This window comes from Sitophilus oryzae, unplaced genomic scaffold, assembly GCF_002938485.1.
Source record: "Sitophilus oryzae breed Bouriz unplaced genomic scaffold, Soryzae_2.0 scaffold_73_pilon_pilon, whole genome shotgun sequence".
Classification (NCBI taxonomy): Eukaryota; Metazoa; Arthropoda; class Insecta; order Coleoptera; family Curculionidae; genus Sitophilus; species Sitophilus oryzae.
In genome coordinates, this window is record NW_022147351.1 from 20636 (window position 1) to 40789 (window position 20154).

Consider the following 20154-nt stretch of genomic DNA (forward strand, 5'->3'; position numbering starts at 1 on the left):
TATTATATTTTTGAAATTATAACAACCACTGCTCTGAACTGTAGCAGATCGAGATACTAGGCACGCAACGCTCCTGGCGTTCGTCCGATTCCCTTCCAAAAGTTTGCGAATCATAGAATTTCACCCTCTTATTTAAATCAACTAATTTTTGATTTATGTATATAATATAAATAAAAAAAAAAAAAAAAAAAAAAAATATTTAAAATTTAAAGAAATATTTTTTTTTTTTTTTTTTTTTTTTTTTTTTTTTTTTTTTTTTAATAAGTAAAAAATATGGTTTAGCAATGTGCGTAAGTCCGGACTTTGTCGCGACGTGATGAGGAGCTTCTATACCATATCTAATATCCATTAATTAGATTTAATTACTTATTGATTCTTATTACTATATTAGGTGATATTGAATTAATAATATCTTTTGTTGCCCGATTTATGCTGAAATTTTGAATATCGCGTATATAGTAATTTAAACAAAAAATAAAGAAACACATTACTAAAAAATTGTATTTTTTTTTTTTTTTTTTTTTTTTTTATAAAGTAAAAATATATGAGCTAATAACTTAAAAAAAAACGATTAAAGTAAAAGTCGCCCTTTGACTAGAATTCGAACTACTGCCCTTACTAAAGCGGCTTTCCAACGTCATTAGCAATGCGTAAAGTTCCTTAACGCTTTTAAATTCACTGCGTGCCTAGCGAGGACTTTTGAAAAGAATATACCTAAGATGTAAAATTCTTTACTTAAAAGATAATGTTAAGTGAAAGTACTTTGTATTTTTAATAAACATGATTATTTAAATTCTGTTTTAGTATTGTCTTATATCCAGCGCACATGATATACATTATATGTGAAATTTTCAACTGTCTAGCTATAAACGGTTCATAAGATAGATAGAACCACAGATAGGTATCCTAGGGTAGAAGTGGAAGTGAGAAACAAGAAAATAATAAAAAAAAAATCCTTTTTTTTTTTTTTTTTTTTTTTTTTTTTTTATAAAATTGTTTTTTATTAATGACGATGTGTGCAACGAGTCAAGATTTCCTGTGGCGCGAAAATAAGCTCGCTAAAATGAACTAATTAAAACGCGTAAAGAGAGTATATCGCGAGAAAGTGCGACGAGGGAATAGCGTGTGCCATGTGAGCGTGTGAGAGTGGGAGAGGGGGCCAGGGTGACTATTATGTTCCTTTACGTAAGTGTGATTAACTCTCTTCGTTAAGCTTCAACGTCACATCATGGTGCGGATTGACGGGCGGCAATTAAAGTGCGTTTGTACACTTAAATTTCCCTGATCCGCGCTCCTCGATATAGCGCCCGTGCACCGCCGAGCCAGATGTGGCGGCGTTACAGCTTTTAGTAGTTAACGGCTCGGAAAAGATTCTGATCGCAGTTCCGCGCTCGCTATTTAAACTTATACCGGTAACTGGTTGAGAGTTCTAGAAAACTGTTGGAAATTGTCTTATGTTTACTAGGATTTATTTGTCATATACAACGGAAAGGCTTAACAGTGAATAATTCATTCTTTAAAGTTAGTCAAACGTCTGCCAAGGGGTGTTTAAGCCCAACGAAGCAACAATATTCTTCTTAGGAGAAGGGTTATCGTCACTGCTGTCTTAACCTATAGGACGTCGATCTGATGAGTTCTTTTAGTACTGAGAGAGAGAGAGATCTCATTTAAAAGGCCATAGTTATTTATTAAAACTAATTTTTTTTTTTTTTTTATTGTTTTTTAATAATTTCTTAATAAAACTAAAGCACTAATTCAAAACAATTCAAACATAACCATACTAAAATAAAACATCTCACCGGCCGGCTCCGGTTGTAAAATACCCGCACATGCCCAATTAAGCTCATGATTAACAGTACTACTCCATAGAGGTTATTTAGAAAAGCAGCGCTTAGTGTGATAGATTGTCGATCCAGGCCACGTATTACGTCAGGCGTTAACGTTATTAGCGGGTGTAACGTCATATCGTAACCATGATAGGTACGCGTAAATACTGGATGACGCGATTCGGTTTTCCGATATCTCTCTAATAAAATAGAGAGAGGCCGCGCTGTGCACAAAATTAATTGAGGCCAATAATTGGGCGTGCCTCTATGCGCCCACCAAACTACGTCACCTAGACAAGTACGCGAGATTCCGATTTATTGAACCAGAAACAAATGAAAAAAAATCAAAGATAATATAAATCTGTATAAATACAGTGAATAGAGCAACTTTTATCGACGGCGCGAGACGGATGCCGAACCGACACGAGACCAGCACGAAGTCTTAGCCCTTGCCGGTTACATTGGACGTCGGGTCCGTTTGCGTTTTTTTAACCCAGCGTGCGAGCTCTGACGCGTAATATAGCTCGCACGACTATTTATTTTAGTGGTTACTTAGAACATGCGCGTTTCATTGTGTGTCCCTCTGTGCGAATTAGGCTCAATGAACGGACGCTTCCACTTATATTTAATGCTGTTGCGTGAGGAGTCTTAGATGGTTAAAATAACTTAATTATGAACAGAAGAATAAATGTTAGTTCATAGAATATATTTATACTGCCAAGAAAAAAAAATGCGAAGAAAATGAATAAGGTAAAAAACCAGCGTGACTTAAAACAGCAACCGGTCAAATTTTTTGAATATGTTTATTTTATATTTAAATTATATTTCAACAAGGTACAACAAATAAAAAATAAACCTGGTATCTACACAAAATAATTCGAATTTTTCGGGAATGTATTGGGTTTAGAGATATAAAAATTCCAACGCTCGGACGTGCACGTACCTAAAAAAAACAAACCAGTTTGTTTTCATTCGACCAACGGAAATCGACGTACGTGCACAGACGCGCAAACTCCGATGCAGTGTAACCGCCTGCGTAGATACCATTTGTTTGTTTTTTTGCTGCGTGCACGTCCGAGCACGTACGACTAAAAAAACGAACGGACACGCATCCAATGTAACCACGGGCTTAGTAATAGGGTTCCCGTTTTTACCCTTTGGATACAGAACCCTAAAAATCAAAATATAATTTCGAATATTTTTTTCGCTTTTTTTCGAAATACATATTCCAAATTTATAAACTTTTAAGGTGGCATTTTGATCAGCATCAAATTGGGCTATTTACCTGTATTAACCGAAATCGTACCTCTTCTAGTTTCCAAAATTCTAATGATGAGGCTCAAATTTCGAACATCCTAGACACGATTTTTATTTTCGTTAAATCACACATTTAATAGACTTTCCATCTCTCCAATATACAACTCACTGCATTCACAAAGTACCTGATAAACAAAAAAAACTTTTAATAAATAAAATAAACAAAAAAACTTATAATAAATAAAATAAACGAATCTTAAATCAGCAAGCTATAAACAAGTCACAACGATAATATTGACATAGTTTTTGTCAAATTTATTCTTGCAATGTTTATTCTATAAATTCAACATCCGGATTTCTTCGACAGAAGTTTACGTCAAAACGCTTCAAAACTTTTTGCTAAATATGAATTCCAGATCATGCACGGGTTAAAATCCGAAAAGCAAAGAGTAAATTTATTCGAAAAGCCCGACTATAAGCGGACCCTTTTAGACTTCCTACCGTCCCATCATCCGTTGATTTGTCCCTATTAAAATCAGTTAAACAAACTGAAAGGGCTTCAATTACGGGTTAGTAGATAAATCTAAAGTTCTCCATTCCGGACTTGTTATACAGGGTGTCCCAGAAATAAGTGCAAATATTTTAACTGGTAGTATAGTTCAACCCCAGAAACACGCCTATGAGGGTTTTTTTGCGAAAAAAAAATGTTGAAAATTTAAAATTTTCAACATTTGAAACATTGTGACATTTTCCGGGAAATTTGAAAAAACTTTTTAGTGCCACTTGTTTATTCACATGAGATTTCTCTACGGTGTATCTAAACCTTGCAGTGTTGCAACCTCCTATGTTATCCACATTCTACATAGTTCTACATTTATAAATTCATAGACAAATTTCTACTCAAAAATTAGGAATGTTAAATTTAATCTTTTATCAGTGCTCATTATTAATAATTATTATAGAAAAAAAAAACATTAATTATTTTTAGTACTTACCCTTTCAATGCAAACTTAACAAAAACCACCGAAAATTAACTAAAAGGCTGAAACATTACGTTTATGACGTTTACGAAAATGATTCATCATATTATTCACAACCAGGTCACAAAAAAGAAATTTCTAAAATGTTTATCGTAATTTAGAATTCAATATATCGAAAACAGCCCAACGAATAATCGATTAATTTCTGTTTTGTTTGTTTTCTTTCATGTTTCTCTGTTTTATTTCAACCACTGATTTACAAAACACCTTGAAAAGCGCACATTACTTTGAATACCGTCTCTTATCGCCACTTTACGAACTACTTTCAATCTAAGAAAATACATGTTTCACTCAACAATTTTAAATACGTATTTTGTTTTTTCGCTATTTTTTCGATGTATTTCGACAGACCAACCGTCGCGCGTCGGCCAAGGGTGCCACGTGTGAACTGGTCCTTTGAGCCGCGCCGTCGTGGCGGGCTTGCGTCAGACGATGATGTTAAATAAATAAATAAATAAATAAATAAATGCCTTTATTGTCAAAAATTTTTTAAATTTGTGGACAAAGGTAAACTAACAAAATAAGTAAAAAAAAAACAAGGTACACAAACAAACAAACAAAAGATAATACAAAACATTATACAAATAATATTGTCAGTCTTATTGTTAAAATAAACATATATAAATGTTTACAATGTCAAAGAACAAAAAAAATTAAAATAATATTCAAAAATATTTAGCCAGTTTATAGCAAAATATCAATGACCTCTAAATAAATTAATTTCGATGTCATTCGTAAATATAGCAATAGCAAACATTAGACCAGTGTTTTCAAGATCAAATTCGATTTTCAATTCAAATATAATTCATTTACGGCGTAGAAAGCCTTGTCTAGTAAATAAGAGTTCAATGATAAAAATGATGTTATGGATTTGATTTCAAATGGCAGGTGATTGTGCATTTTTTTCGAGTTGTATAATATTGAACTTTTAACTAACTCTGAGCGTGGGGTAGGTAGATAAAGATCTTGCTCCGCGTTCCTGAGTGGATAAGTGTGAGATGGCCTTTCTTGAGAAGCTGGTACATGTTTACGTATTAGGCAAACGGATTCAAATATAAATAAGGAAGGAAGAGTCAATATTTTTAATTCTCTAAAAAAGCCCCGGCAATGAGTTCTGCTGTTTAGTCCCAGTGAATATCGAACAGCTCTCTTCTGGAGCTTGAAAATGCGGTCAAATTGAGCCGCACAACACGTACCCCAGAATGGAAGGGCATACCTGAGGTGCGACTCAAAAACCAGATGTACCACCCCTTAAAATATCTGCACTCATTTGTGGGACACCCTGTATATTATAAATTAGGTGCTTTATAACCGGAACGTTATAAGATTGATTCGATTTTATGAGATAGTTATTTAGATAATGGTTAATATTGGGTAAAATTACTATTATACTTGGTTAGTCTTAAATAAGTGCAAATATTTTCAGGGCTGGTAAATCTAGATAAAAGAAACATATTTTCTCTTTACCGTTTTTCAAATAAGTCCAAAATAACCGAGATATTTTACTATGAAAATTTAAAAATATATATTTTCGCTTAAATTTTGAGAACCACATGATCTTTTCTGTTTTTTTTTTCTTGTAAATTTAATCTACTACCTATGTTGCCGACGTCATCGAAAGATGCGTACAATTTATCTTAGATAAGGAACTATCGAAAACCGGAAATTGCCATCCTGCGGTTACTACTGCCATTACTCGCTGACGAGTATTCGACACGCATCAGAAGATGGTCACGCAAGGGGTTTTCTTTCATGAGCTTTTCTGTGACTGAAAAGCCCGATACGTGATGTTATCTGTCTACCGCACTCCAGACATTCAAAAATCTCATTGCTTTGTTGCCTCTTTACTTTTTGGTTGTCGCTGTTTGCATTGAGTTTAATTGCAACTGAGTTTACAATTCTTCTCCATTGAACTGTTCTCCATTGTGAACTGTTTCTTCCCACTCATTCTGCATGTTAATCCTCTTTAAGTTTCCGTGGAAAATGTCCTTGTACCTTTTGAGTTGTCCACCCGGCCTCCTCTTATCGTCTACAAGCTCACCGTAAAGCAGGGATTTTGGTATGCGGTTTTCTTGCATTCTGCATTCAAGACCAGCCCATCTTAAGCGGGATTTTGTAACCATGACTTCAATACTCTCGCAGTTAGCTTTTTCAAGAGCCGATACGTTTGAGACATGATGGAACCACCGGATTCTTAAGAGTTGTCTAAGGTGTCTCTGTTGCAACTTGTTTAATGCGTTCATGTGTTGGCGGTACGGCACCCAGGTTTCGCTTCTATATAACATGGTGGAGATTATTATTGCTCGGTTACTGCAAGTTTCGTTTTTGTACTCAAGTCATGATTGTAGAAGACCCTACCTTAATTTCCAGAATGCTCTTGAGGCGCTGCTAATCCTGTGCTGAATTTCAGAGTCGATATTGGCTTTTTTCTGAAATCAAAAACCTCCTTCAAAAATTGCCATCCTATTCGATAGTCAAGCAGCACTAAACGCGATCAACTCAGTAGCGATCAATTCGAAGTTGGTCAAAGAATGCCTAGAGAAGCTCAACAAATTAGGTAAAGAAAATAAAGTCCTCCTACTCTGGGTGCCTGCTCACCAAGGAATAGAAGGCAATGAAAAATCAAATGATCTAGTTAGAAAAGGAGCAAATACTCCACTAACTGGACCAGAACCGTTCTGTTTTCCAAGCGGGAACCAACTGAAAGCGGAACTGAAGAATCTAGATGACTCCATCCGTAACCTGGAATGAGTGTCCTCGAACGGTCTAAGACACTTGAAAAAGTTCCTGAGAACTTACGACCGAGAAAAATCAAAGGCTTTCCTTGATATAAGTAAAAACAATCTTCGGATTGTCACGGGATTTCTAACAGGACACTGTCTCCTCAACGAACACCTCAGTAGGTTGAAGCTGAGGAACAACGGCAAATGCAGATTCTGTGGGGAAAATGGGGAAACACCAGAACACCTTATCATTCCATTCGTGCCATGAACTTTGGTACGGCTGTTGTCGAGGATGGAGAGCTGTCCTCTGTGGAGCCGTCTCAGATACCGGCTTTTGTTAAAGCCCTGAGATTGTATGATGAGTTATAACTCGTTATAACTCAAGAAAGGGGAACACACAATCTGTAAGGTCGCGGTCATTAACTCCCCTCCTAAACATTCTACATTCTATCTATGTTGCCATATTATGAAGATATTATGTTTTTTAACTAAAAATTAAAAAAAAATAAAAAAAAATTCAAAAAATTCCAAATTTTGAAAAAAAATTTCGAAAAAAAACTCTAGACGTATATATTTCTAATGTCGTAATATACTACCCCTAAAAATGTTTGCACTTATTTAAGATTCACCCTGTATAATTTATTAATAATAAAATTATTAATTAGTATTTTACAGATTTATTTAGTACGAAAATAAATTTACCACTGATTGAATTAGTTATACAAATGGGTCACGCTACTTATATTTTGTGTTCCTTTTTTTAAATTAAATAATAACCATTGACAATCTTAATAATAACCTTATATTTTGAACAATATCTGGCCGTAGAATAACTATAATAAAAAGATCAAGATACGTACCGTAAGATGGAATAAAAACGGCGTCAGCAATGGCTATAAAATGAAGATCGCTGTCATTTTATATGCAAAATTATATGGAAAATGTCATCGATCGTCATTTCTAAGCCAACTGGACGTCGTTTTTTTTTCGATCATACGGTACTTATCTATTCAAATATTTGAAAAGACGTTCAAATGACAGAATAGAATAATAGTGGAAAAATGATTGGGAGCTAGGAATAGATCGCACGTCCAACATGTCGCTGCTGGAAGTCTGGATGATGTAGAAAGCAAGGAAAACACATACAACAAAGTGCAAGAATGGTTTTGTTCAAACATACTACAAGATTACAATTGGGTTTTGGATGGACCCTTTGGTGTTATAACAGCAAAAAAAATGAGTTTTATTCATCTGCTCATAATGCCAACATGGTGAACGAAACGCGTGTCCATTGTTTTTTGCTCAAACAAACTAGTTCTTAACCTTACTAAGATCAATAAGGTAGTGTTTTCTTTGAGGGATAGTGGTTCTACAAACGAGGGTATCAAAAGGGTGAAGTTCCTGGCACTATTGAGATGGTATGACATTACTATGAGATGGTATGGTACATTGATGAGTTTCCGAAAACTTTATAAAAGTTGTGGTATTTTTGCAGAAGTATCTGTTGGTTGCAGTTTATAATATATAGTATAGTAGGGGTAGTATAGTGTAATAGCAGTATATAATATGACGCTCAACGGTTTCTTGTAGACGTATCTGTTTTAAAAAAAGTAGAGTGTTCTCGAATAGTTGAATTTAAATATTTTAAATAGTTTTTTTTTCTTTATTCTTTGTATTTTTTTGCTTCCGACGACGGAAAGAGATAACTTTCCTAAACGTTAAGCATTTTTTTTTCTTTGTTAGGCAAATTTGTATTACTGTAAACATAACTTCTGGCAAGCAGTGTCCGTTTAGGTTTAACGCAGAAGTGTTTACAAAAAATAATTATTTTATTTTGTAGATTTTCTTGCAGTGTAGTGGCGAAATATCCATAAAGGATTTTTTTGGAAAGATGAATCCGCCACATAGGTATAGACATTTTTTAAAATTATATCACATACTTTTAAAATTTCCTCCTCTAAATAGAGTCAAAACTGAATCAATTCCAAGACTATTTATAGACTTGAGCAGATACCCTATCCAAACTATTGGTTCGTATGGCGTGAGTTCTCTTTAGATACATACCACTCATATTTTTTTATATTATGTGTTTATATAGAAAAAAAATTGGCATCGGGAGGCACGTATAGCCGCCCATATTAAAATGTCAATAAAAGTTGGTAGGCAGTTCTTTTAGTTTCAAAGTAAAGGAATTTTTCCAATTTTTTTTTATCTCAAAAACTGTGTCTTTGACTGATTTTGATGTTATTACAAATTTTGTTGCAAATATTATTCCTAATGTTAATTGAAAACCGCGTTTCGTTAGCTACTAGCTACCTGTGATTTTTAGTTAGTTTTTAGGGTTGCGATTTTTTAAAATGTTTAACCTCCTCCCATACCCCCCACCCCCACCAAAAACTAATGGCCAGCTTCTCGTATCCCACAGTATTTTTGTGCCAAATTTGGTTAAAATCAGTTTAGCGGTTTTTGAGTTATCGTGTTACAGACAGACGGACAGACGGACAGACGAACAGACAGACACCATGAAAATATGTTGTATTTAGGTCATTTATGACCCAAATAACTCATTTTTAGTGAAATTAAAAAAAAACTTTTTTTTGCCGATCTTAATACGTATTTATTTACCTAAATGATTTTTTTTCAGGTGGCTTTTTCTGCAAGGGCTGGTGCGAGGAATGGGTAGTGCTCTACGAAGACTCTACCCTAGCCTGGTTCGCAGACAAGAGCCTCAGTCGCCCCAGAGGATTTGTACGGATCAGTGAAGCACCGGAATTGTTAGCGGTAGGCGAGTACACTAGACAAGTACCCAGGAAACCTAGGTTCCCCAGGGCTTGTCACATAGGTCAGCTTCTGGCGGTTGGATGCAACACGATGCACGATGTCTGTTGGCTGATGGGACAGTCACCTGCAGAAATTAAGTAAGTTTTCCGCTTAATATTCGTTTCTTTCGTCTTCGTTTATTCTTTGTATTTCTTTTTGCTTTTGACGACTGATACCTCCTAAATCTTAAGCATTTTTTGTCGAAGAAGCAGATTTGTTTTACTAGTAAAATACCACTGACAAATTGTATCCGTTTGGCAACAGAGTAACTTCCAAAAATAATTTTTCTATTTTGTAGATTTTCTTTTAGTGTTGAAAAGCCCAGAATTTTCTTCAAAAATTGAAAGATTAATTAAAATTGTGTTTTAGACACAAACTAGCTACGTGTATTATTAACTATACAGGGTGTCCCAGAAATGAGTGCAGATATTTTAAGAGGTGGTAGATCTGGTCAAAACAAACATATTTTCTCTTTACCATTTTTAAATTAAATTGAAAATAGACGAGTTATTTAACTTTGAAAATTTAAAAAAATAATCGCAACATTTTGAGAACCGCCGGCAGATATCGCCACCTACATCCAATTACCCGGATCAAGCCCGGATTTCAGTTAATTCGACGCATTGTGTTGCCATAGGGACAAGAAAGCATATGTTAAAAGTAAGTCATAAAATCACAATACACCTGAGGAGTTTGCAGAGATGCATTACATTTTTAAGATTGTGATATTATTACATAAAATAAATTAAAAGTTAAATATTTAATAATGTGTTAAAAAATGTGTTAAAAAAGTTAAATTAAAAAACTTACCCAACATTAAAAAAGATACTTATGACAGATCGATGTAACTGTGACAGTTCTTTTTTTCGATATACACTTAACTAAAATACACTTTACTGTGCTGCTTTACTTCTACATGCTATTATAATAACTACTAAAATAACAGTCCCCATTTTTAACACATTATTTTCATATAGGCCTCATCACAATTTGAACCACTGATTTACAAAACACCTTGAAAAGCACACATTACTTTGAATACCTTTCTGAATGAATAAATGTTGAGAATTATTGTCTCTTACCGCCACTTTCCGAACTACTTTCAATCTAAGAAAATACATGTTTTACTCAACAATTTTAAATACGTATTTTGTTTTTTCGCTATTTTTTCTATGTATTTCAACAATTCCATCGACAGCGCAACCGTCGCGTCGGCCGTCGGCCAAGAGAGCGGCGCATCACTGGTAACTGCTCCTTTGTCGCGCCGCCGTGTCGAGCTTGCGTCATGCGAGGTTGCCGTAGTTTCAACAATTCAAATTCAAGACACTCGAAGCAATCAAATTCTTATTAAATTTTAAAAATAAAACAGAAAAACATGAAAGAAAACAAACATAACACAAATCAATTGGTTATTGATAAGGTCACAAAAAAGAAATTTCTAAAATGTTTATCGTAATTCAGAATTCAATACATCGAAAACAGCCCGACGAATAATCAATTCATTTTTCTTTTGTTTATTTCCTTTCATGTTTCTCTGTTTTATTTTTAAAATTTAATACGAATTTGATTGCTTCGAATGTCTTGAATTTGAAATTGTTGTAACTACGGCAACGTTGCTTAACATCGTCGTCTGACGCAAGCCCGCCACGACGGCGCGGCGACCGGCGACTCAAAGGACCGGTTCACACGCGGCAATTCTTGGTTGACGGTTAGGCTGTCGATGGAATTGTCGAAATACATCGAAAAAATAGCGAACAAACAAAATACGTTGTCAATAATTGTTGAGTGAAACATGTATTTTCTTAGATTGAAAGTAGTTCGTAAAGTGGCGATAAGAGACAATAATTCTCAACATTTATTCATTCAGAAAGGTATTCAAAGTAATGTGCGCTTTTCAAGGTGTTTTATAAAACAGTGGTTCAAATAAAACAGAGAAACAGGAAAGAAAACAAACAAAACAAAAATGAACTTATTATTCGTTGGGCTGTTTTCTAAATTTCTTGAATTGAATTCTAAATTACGATAAACATGTTAGGAATTTCTTTTTGTGACCTGATTGTGAATAATATGAATCATTTTATTAAATTTATTCCAAAATAAAGTTATTTTGCAGCATAACAAAGATTTTCGTAAACGTCATAAACGTAATGTTTTAGTTAATTTTCGGTGGTTTTTGTTAAGTTTTCATTGAAAGGGTAAGTACTAAAAATAATTAATGTGTTTTTTTTTTCTATAATTATTAATAATGAGCACTGATAAAAGATTAAATTTAACATTCCTAATTTTTTGAGTAGAAATTTGTCTATGAATTTATAAATGTAGAACTATGTTGCGCCGAACTACGTAGAATGTGGATAACATAGGAGGTTGCAACACTGCAAGGTTTAGATACACCGTAGGGAAATCTCAGGTGAATAAACAAGTGGCACTAAAAAGTTTTTTCAAATTTCCCGAAAAATGTCAAGAAAAATTTTTAATTTTCAACATTTTTTTTCACAAAAAAACCTCATAGGCGTGTTTCTGGGGTTGAACTATACTACCAGTTAAAATATTTGCACTTATTTCTGGGACACCCTGTATATTAATAATAAATTCAACGAGCATATAATGGTGGCTGTTATTCACGAGGATGAAGTTATATGATAAATCATCCAAGTGAATAACAGCAATTATATGCGAGTAGAATACTATACTTTATCCAGGACTATAAAAAAATTTAGTATAACGAGTAAGTCACAAGGGACAAAACATTGAAATTTTCTTTAAGTAGGTAGCTAACTAATTTAGCTTTAACTTATTAAAACAAAAATTATTTATTTATATTAATGGTAATGTTTGACAGCTCTTGTTTGGAGTTTGGATCGAGATATCCGTGGAAGCGGTGAATAATGAAACCATTATTCACTAGTGAATAATGAATATTATTATTATTTCATAAACTCATGTATAATAATCAAATTATAGACGACTGGTGGTGGATAAAATATATTTACTCCATAATATTCTATAGCTTAATGAGTACATAATAAAAGTTGCAAATTATAATGTGGGTTCTAACGAACTTCACTTTATGATGCAATTTACAGCATTATGTAGGTTGAATTATAAACTTACGACTACGCCTAGAGTTTGTTTGCATTACAGATATTTTTTTAAAGGAAAATATCACGTTATAATTCAGAATTTAAACAGAAAACCTAATTTATTAACGACAGAACAATATAATGGATGTTTCATGAATCTGGGTCATTAAAAAGGGTCCCAACATGAAAAAAAAATAGTATATTATTTTATTAGGAGTAAAAATGACACTTTTTGTGCCGAGGCCGTACTGTGACATACAGGCTAGCCACAAAAAGTCATTTTTACTCCGAATAGAACGTGCTATTTTTTTACAAACGCCACAAATAATTTTTTAAATAATTTCTAACGTTCAAAATAATATAAAAAGATTTAAAAATAATACCTTGTATGCCTTGTATGTAATTATATATCGAGAAACTATGGTTACGCTCGTTGAATTTGACACTTTATATCAGTTTAATAATATATTTTCGTGCTTTTGTATTTAGACGTAAAAGTGCTTTACTTTTATGTCTAGGCCCATAGATAAATGAAACAAGTTTAGATTGGAAAGTGCCCATAAGGACAATGTAAACACTATTTGGCGCTATTCTTGCAACGGTCGCGACCCAAAACTTTTGAAAATTTCGGAGCGGTTCGGCTTTTTCCGGAATAATATCGCCAAATATTGTTTATTCAAATTTATTATTAATTTCGTTTAATTTTATAAATAAAATACAGTGTGTTGCATACAAGAAACTTTATTTTATATGAGGACGCATGTATGAAATACCCATGGTACAAAGAATACAAGGTATGATATTGCGCAGGTTGGTCGCTACGTCACAGGTGATAACAGGCGCTATTGGTCAGCACGCTCCGCGGGCCAGTTCAAATCGTCAAGATATTGTTATAAACCTGTTTTTTTGTTTATATACCGTCATTGAATTATCGCTAAGCAAGTTACTGTGGAGCAGTGCATAAGGAGTCGGGCTAGGAAGCGAGAGACCGGAGTTCGAATCTCGGCCGGAACATCACTTTTTATTTATTTTTTTAAATACTGTTGTATTCTATAGTTTATTTTTGTAGTATAAAAAAAGAACTATTTATTCTGTATTTTTTAATCTCCGTTATTAATATAAATTGATTGTTAGTACAATACCTCATTTAATATAAAATAATATTCTACTTTTTGAAATGTATCGGGCCCTAATTGTACCTAAAAGTAATATATTTTTAGTGATATACCATATTGTAAACTATTTAATATTTTAGTCACTTAAAAAGTTAATTTGCATTGAATAATTGCCTACCATTAAAGGAAATTTGAGCTATATAATCCTTGATGGGCATATTCTGGGTATGCAAATACTTCCTTTAAATTTTGGGTGTCGTTCAACCGATTTATTCTCAAAACCAGAAACTTCTACATATAAAAAGAAGCAGAGGTCACTAATTATAATAAACTTCACCCTTGGTATTACTTCCACTAATTATAATAAACTTCACCCTTAGAATTACTTCTATCACAATTACAATACGTTCATCTGCATTGGCATTTTCTACTTTTCGATGGGAAACAATAAACTTCCCAATATTTTTTAAATGATGTAACAATTCCTCTTGTGGTTACTTTTCCATAGATATCCTCAACTCTGTCCTCATGTGAATTCAGAGGCAATGAAAATGAAAATTATTTACCATAAACATCGCAAACTAAAAACCTAATAAACAATTTTATACCGAATATAGAAATAAATTCAGTATTCTTACCTATCGTCCAAATCCATGTTAATAGATAATTATTATTTTTAAATATATTTTTGGAACTGCTGGTTTTAGTAATTATTAAATTAAACGAACTAAAAAGTCTTAAAAATAAACAATTCTTAACCATAACCCCAAAAATGCAGATCCCCAGTCAACTTTCTTTATTTTTTATTTATTCATTATTTTCCTAGTGACGTCACAGGTGGTATGCGCGAACTGAACGAAATTGGAGCCGCTATCGATCATACCTTGTATTCTTTGTACCATGTGAAATACCAATGAAACATTGGAAACCGACGTTATGCCACGATCCACGATGGTTTTTGCAGTTCACAGTTCACAGCACAGCTTTTTAAGTTTTTAATGCCACTTTTTCACAATTATCACCGATTGGAGTAAATAAAACTTGAACTAAACTCACAAGATAGCAGTAATTACTTTGAAAATGGACGCTATAAACACTTTTCGGAATTTCTTTAATGAGAGGGGTTTAGATTTTGAAAGATTATTACGATTTTTGAAGATTCTGACTTTGACAAGAGAAAATTATTTCTGTTTTTGTTTGCCGTTGTTCTTAGCGACCGCTATAGCAGCGCCAGATCGCGTATAACGGTCGCGACCCAAGATAATTTCGCGACCCAAAATTTTTACGGGCTTTCCAATCTAAACTTGTTGCATTTATCTATGGTCTAGGTCATAGACAAACAAATAAAAAGAGACTGGCAAATTAAATGGCAAAGAGAGGGACAACGTTCCCGTAGCGCAACTCAGGACGCAAAATTTCGTTCTATTTATGTTGATCTGCGCATTGCGTCTATTGGGCCCACTTATCTCTTTCTTTTTCATATAAAGCACACATAATAAAGAAAGATAGCAATAAAGACGTATGTCCTGCCATGGTCCTGCTAATTGGTTTCAAAATTGTTATTCTGAGTTGCGCTACGGGAACGCGGTCCCACTCTTTACCATGGGATTTGTCAGTCTCTTTTTATTTGTTTGTCTATGGACTAGGCGTTGAAATGACTTTTTATATTGTCAATCACCTCGCAAAGATTAATGCTTTTGTGACGTTTGGAAAAAAACTTTCAGACACACACATTTTTTCAACTTATTTACTTAGCTTATATACTGAGAAGCAGCGAAATTGCAATGTTTCTCCTATATTCTATTGTTGCGGACCCGTGTAGACTCGGCCTAACGCGTTCTAATATGTCCCGCCTCCATATGACCTTAGTAGGTATCGCATTAAAGAATAGACATCGTAGTGACTCATCGAGCGTTCGAGAACAATCGAGTTCCACTGGAATGGTGGCATATAAGGTCCGACCGAGATCTCGGTCTCGGTCTCGGTTATAGTCATTCCCAGATAAAAATCAGGCCGAGATTTCGGTCTCGGCATATAAAAGGCCGAGATTATCGCCCAAAGACGAGATTGCTCACGATCGTCAAATTAGCTTATTTTTGAGCGTATCGCTCCATCTATCGATGGGTGGATGAATGAAATACTCGTCAGAAGTCGAAAAAAAAAAGACTGGATCATATCTGATCCATATATGATCTGATCGAATCACGAAGTGGATTTCCTAAACGGCTGAAGAATCACCTTCGTATTTCTATGCGTAAACAATGAGCCAAAATTTTAGATGTTAGTGTCTTATTAATGTAAGTTTTACAAATTTAACAGAATTGTGCTTTTATATGAATTACTCGTATATTCTACTAATAAGTAAAATGTTTGTATATTTAGAAAGAATATGATGAAACACTGGAAAATTTGAAAGGATATAATGCTGAAAAATTACATTTTTAGCCTATAATATGACTAAAAAACTAATTTTTGTTAGTATTAGTAATTTTCTAGTATCTATTAAATCCCAATAAAACCGTTTCTGCATAAAAATAAAGTTTTTATTACATTATTATCAGATTTTTTTTATAAAATAAACTATTGAATAAATATCGCATCGTGTCTCGGTCTCGTTCTTGGCCGAGAATTTTTTTTTCTCTCGATCTCGGCCGAGAATAAAAATCCAGGTTCGGTCGGACCTTAGTAGCGTACATACGAGAACTTTTTAAATCTTCTCTATGCACCTAATGATCTAATGGACTATTCGAGAACTGTTTAGCTGTGGGTATATAACCCGAGGCAAAGGAGAGATAGAAACAATCGGTCGACGTGTACAGGGTGGGTCAAATTCGACGTTTTTAAATGGAAACACCCTTTTCTATAGGAGATAGACAAAAGCTAATATCGGTGTCTGGAGCTCAATTTTTGTCAAAAACATGATGGTGAAAACCGCATATCGATATCTGTTACCGTTTCGGAGTTACGGGGTGTTTTTCAAAAATATGCATTTTTAACCAATCGCTGTAACTTTTTTGCTATGGAAAATTTTGTATTTTTATGAAAACATTTCCAAAGCACCTTTTTACGTAGAATTTAATGGTTTCAGTATAATGGTTTTTAAATTAATAATTTAAGAATTATCAACAGAAAATTTATTTTTTTATATGGGACACCCTGTATATTTTTAATTTATTGAAAAGAATTTAAAATTACCTTTCCAAAAATATAACACACGTGATAATTTGCTCGATTCCTCTTCGAAATATAGAGTATATAAAAATTCGCCCGCTTTAAATAATTAGGCTTTGCACCGGCTGTAATGCAAAAAATTCTAGCTGTGAGCATCAATTAAAACGAAAATAATATTTGCTATGAGAGATGCAGAATTTTATAAAAATTTAAAATATATTTAACCCACATCAACACATTTAAATTATATCTAATAACAATAAAAATAAATAGCAAACCAGGACATGAGATTTTGCTACAGGTGTTCGACATATCGACCGTTTTCTGTTATGGACAGACGGGGCAGTTTTTGAACATTTCTCACGGAATTCATTAACTCAGTGGGGGTGAAAGATACCCTTTCATAACTGGTAAGTATTTCTAATTCTTGTCTAGATTATACGGAAGAATAATGAACCTTTATTCTTCCGCAAATATATCCATAGGATTAGATCCATGGGCACTATGTCAGGCGGGATCGACGGCCAACGGCTGGGATCTTGGTTAGCTATTCAATTATTCTTGAAATTGGCTGCAAAAATTTGCTGATAACTTCAGTGTTCAGAGACGGTGCGTCGTCTTGCTGGAAAAATATGTTTTCGAGTTCCATTAAGGGCATATCATTAATAAGGAGTCCAAAGCCTACTAGTTAAAAGTGGCGAACTTTTGAAAATTCTGTATTTCGAAGGGGATTATAACAAAATATCAAGTGTGCTATATTTTTGGAAAGGTAATTTTAAATTCTTTTCAGTTAATTAAAAATATAGAGGATGTCCCAAATAAAAAATATTTTTTTCTGTTGATAACTCTTAAATTATTAATTTTAAAAAAATTATACTTAAACCATTAAATTCTACGTAAAAAGGTGCTTTGGAAATGTTTTCATAGAAATATAAAATTTTCCATAGCAAAAAAGTTACAGCGATTTGTTAAAAATGCACATTTTTGAAAAACACCCCGTAACTCCTAAACGGTAACAGATATTGATGTGCGGTTTTCACCATCATGTTTTTGATGAAAATTGAGCTGCAGACACCGATATTAGTTTTCGTCTATCTCCTATAGAAAAGGGTGTTTCCATTTAAAAGCGTCTAATTTGACCCACCCTGTACAGTTACCGCGCTAAATTCAAAATAAATTCCTTTTAGATAAATAGTTAGATAAATAGTAAATAAGTTGTAAATAGTTCTTTAAGTAGTTTTATCGTTATTGTTTTGTTACTTAGTGTAAAATAAATTGTGTTTAAATAAATTAGACTTTCTATCCACACGGAACCGACGAAAAACGTAACACTATCTTGCCATTCTATTCAAAATATAATTTTCTATCGAATAAGGTATAAAAAAGTATATAAAATTACCGAGGGTACCATTTAATAATCAAAAGTTGTAGTCATTCCGGTGAAACAGAAATTCATCATCATCATCATCATTCCCAGCCCATTCAACCATTTCCAATTATGGTGTGGCCTCCTCACATGTTTAGATACTCTCTTTGTAGTTGGGCCCATTGTTGTCTATTGTTGGCTATGCCGGCCCAAGTTATCCCTGCTAATTTCCTAATACCATGGTCCCATCTCAGGTTTGGTCTTCCTCTAGTTCACTAAACTAACTGAATACGTCAATCAGTCCCAATTTTTGTCATATACTAAATTTCGTTTTTTATCTGAAATAATAAAATAGTTACAGGGGTTAGCTACTTTCGAAAAACACCCGGTATATGGCTGCAAATAAAAGATAAACAATAAAAAACCACAGATTCTGAATAAAACAAACAAGCAAGTTTAAAACTGTCTGAATATTTGACGTCGTATATCCTAAAACTTTTCCGCCTGTGGTCGGAATGTGGTCAATTCCCCAATGCTTACATTTCACCAGAGATCACTAAAGAAATAGACGAGGATTGACGTGGGGCCCCTAGTCGATCCCTTCTCGATAATAAATCAATTTAAATGTTTCAGAAACTTTAGTCGTTGACCTATATTTTACTATTCTGATGTATCCCTTCGTAAATGTTAGCGTACGAATTCAAATATATGCGATGTTCGATCAATAACTGCATATTATGCACTGATCGATACATCAAAAACGGACAGCTTAAATTTTTGATGCCGATTTTGATGATTTTTTAAGCAATTTTTTGCTAAATTATTGGACTCTTTAGGATTTTTTCAAGTAAAAAATTAAGTCCCCAACTATCTATTTACATTCAGATGCAAAAAAAGCAATGTAGAAATTTTTGGTCAAATTTAAAGTGTTATATCTTTGTTATTTTGAGCCGTATTTTCATATGAATTTTTTAGCAAGTCTTATTATATTAACTTTAATTCGTAAACTCAGCTTTTTACAAACTTTAGTATTTGGCATATTAATCATTATTTATACTATATTAAGTTATAAAAAAAATATTTTACTAACTTTTTTTTCATTATTAGTCATTATTTGACCTCAGCAATAATTTCCCAAGTTTATGCGTATAGGTTAAAAATCACCCTGTATTTATAATATAAATAATTCATTATTTTTCTTAAAAAAATATATAAAACTGTACACATACAAGCATTTATTAATTTTTATTACGCAACCTGCAGCACGATAGACCCTGCAGCGGACAGCGATTGGCGGAGAGCGTTAAATTGGATGCGACCAATTTTTGCGTTAAATTAATTCTGCTTTTGAAAGCTTTTATTTAGCGAATAAAACCGATGGAAAGCTCCGATGACGCCGAGTGTTCGAATCCGATTAAAAATATGCATACAATTGGTATCGAGTGATTCAGTGGGAAAAAAATAAAATCGAAATAAAATTTTCCTTCATTGTTCAGACGGCCAATGATAACATCTGTTGAAATATTTGAATAAAAATATTAAGGAAAGAGTATGTCAACAAACTTGGGGAATCAATAATTATAATAAATAATTTTTCGAAGAAAAGATATTATAGCTTATATCACTAAAAAGCTTAAAAAATGGCGCTTTTCATGAAGTCATTGCCAACTATGGTTTCCATTTAAAAAAACATATGTTTGTGTCATATGTCAAAAATGACAGGCTTTAGAAAAAAACGGAGGAGACAGTCTCA

The 20154-nt window shown here is 33.4% G+C and overlaps 1 protein-coding gene across 1 annotated transcript in view; it reads left to right on the forward strand.

Moving 5' to 3' along the window:
- Positions 1-20154, forward strand: part of LOC115888470 (cyclin-dependent kinase 12-like) — a gene marked incomplete at its 3' end in the record, with an annotated part of 39741 nt that overhangs the window by 18615 nt on the left and 972 nt on the right. Inside the window, exon 5 of the mRNA XM_030908215.1 lies at positions 9491-9764. Within this exon, the coding sequence (XP_030764075.1) occupies positions 9491-9764 (274 nt within the window). The remainder of the gene's footprint in view (positions 1-9490; positions 9765-20154) is intronic.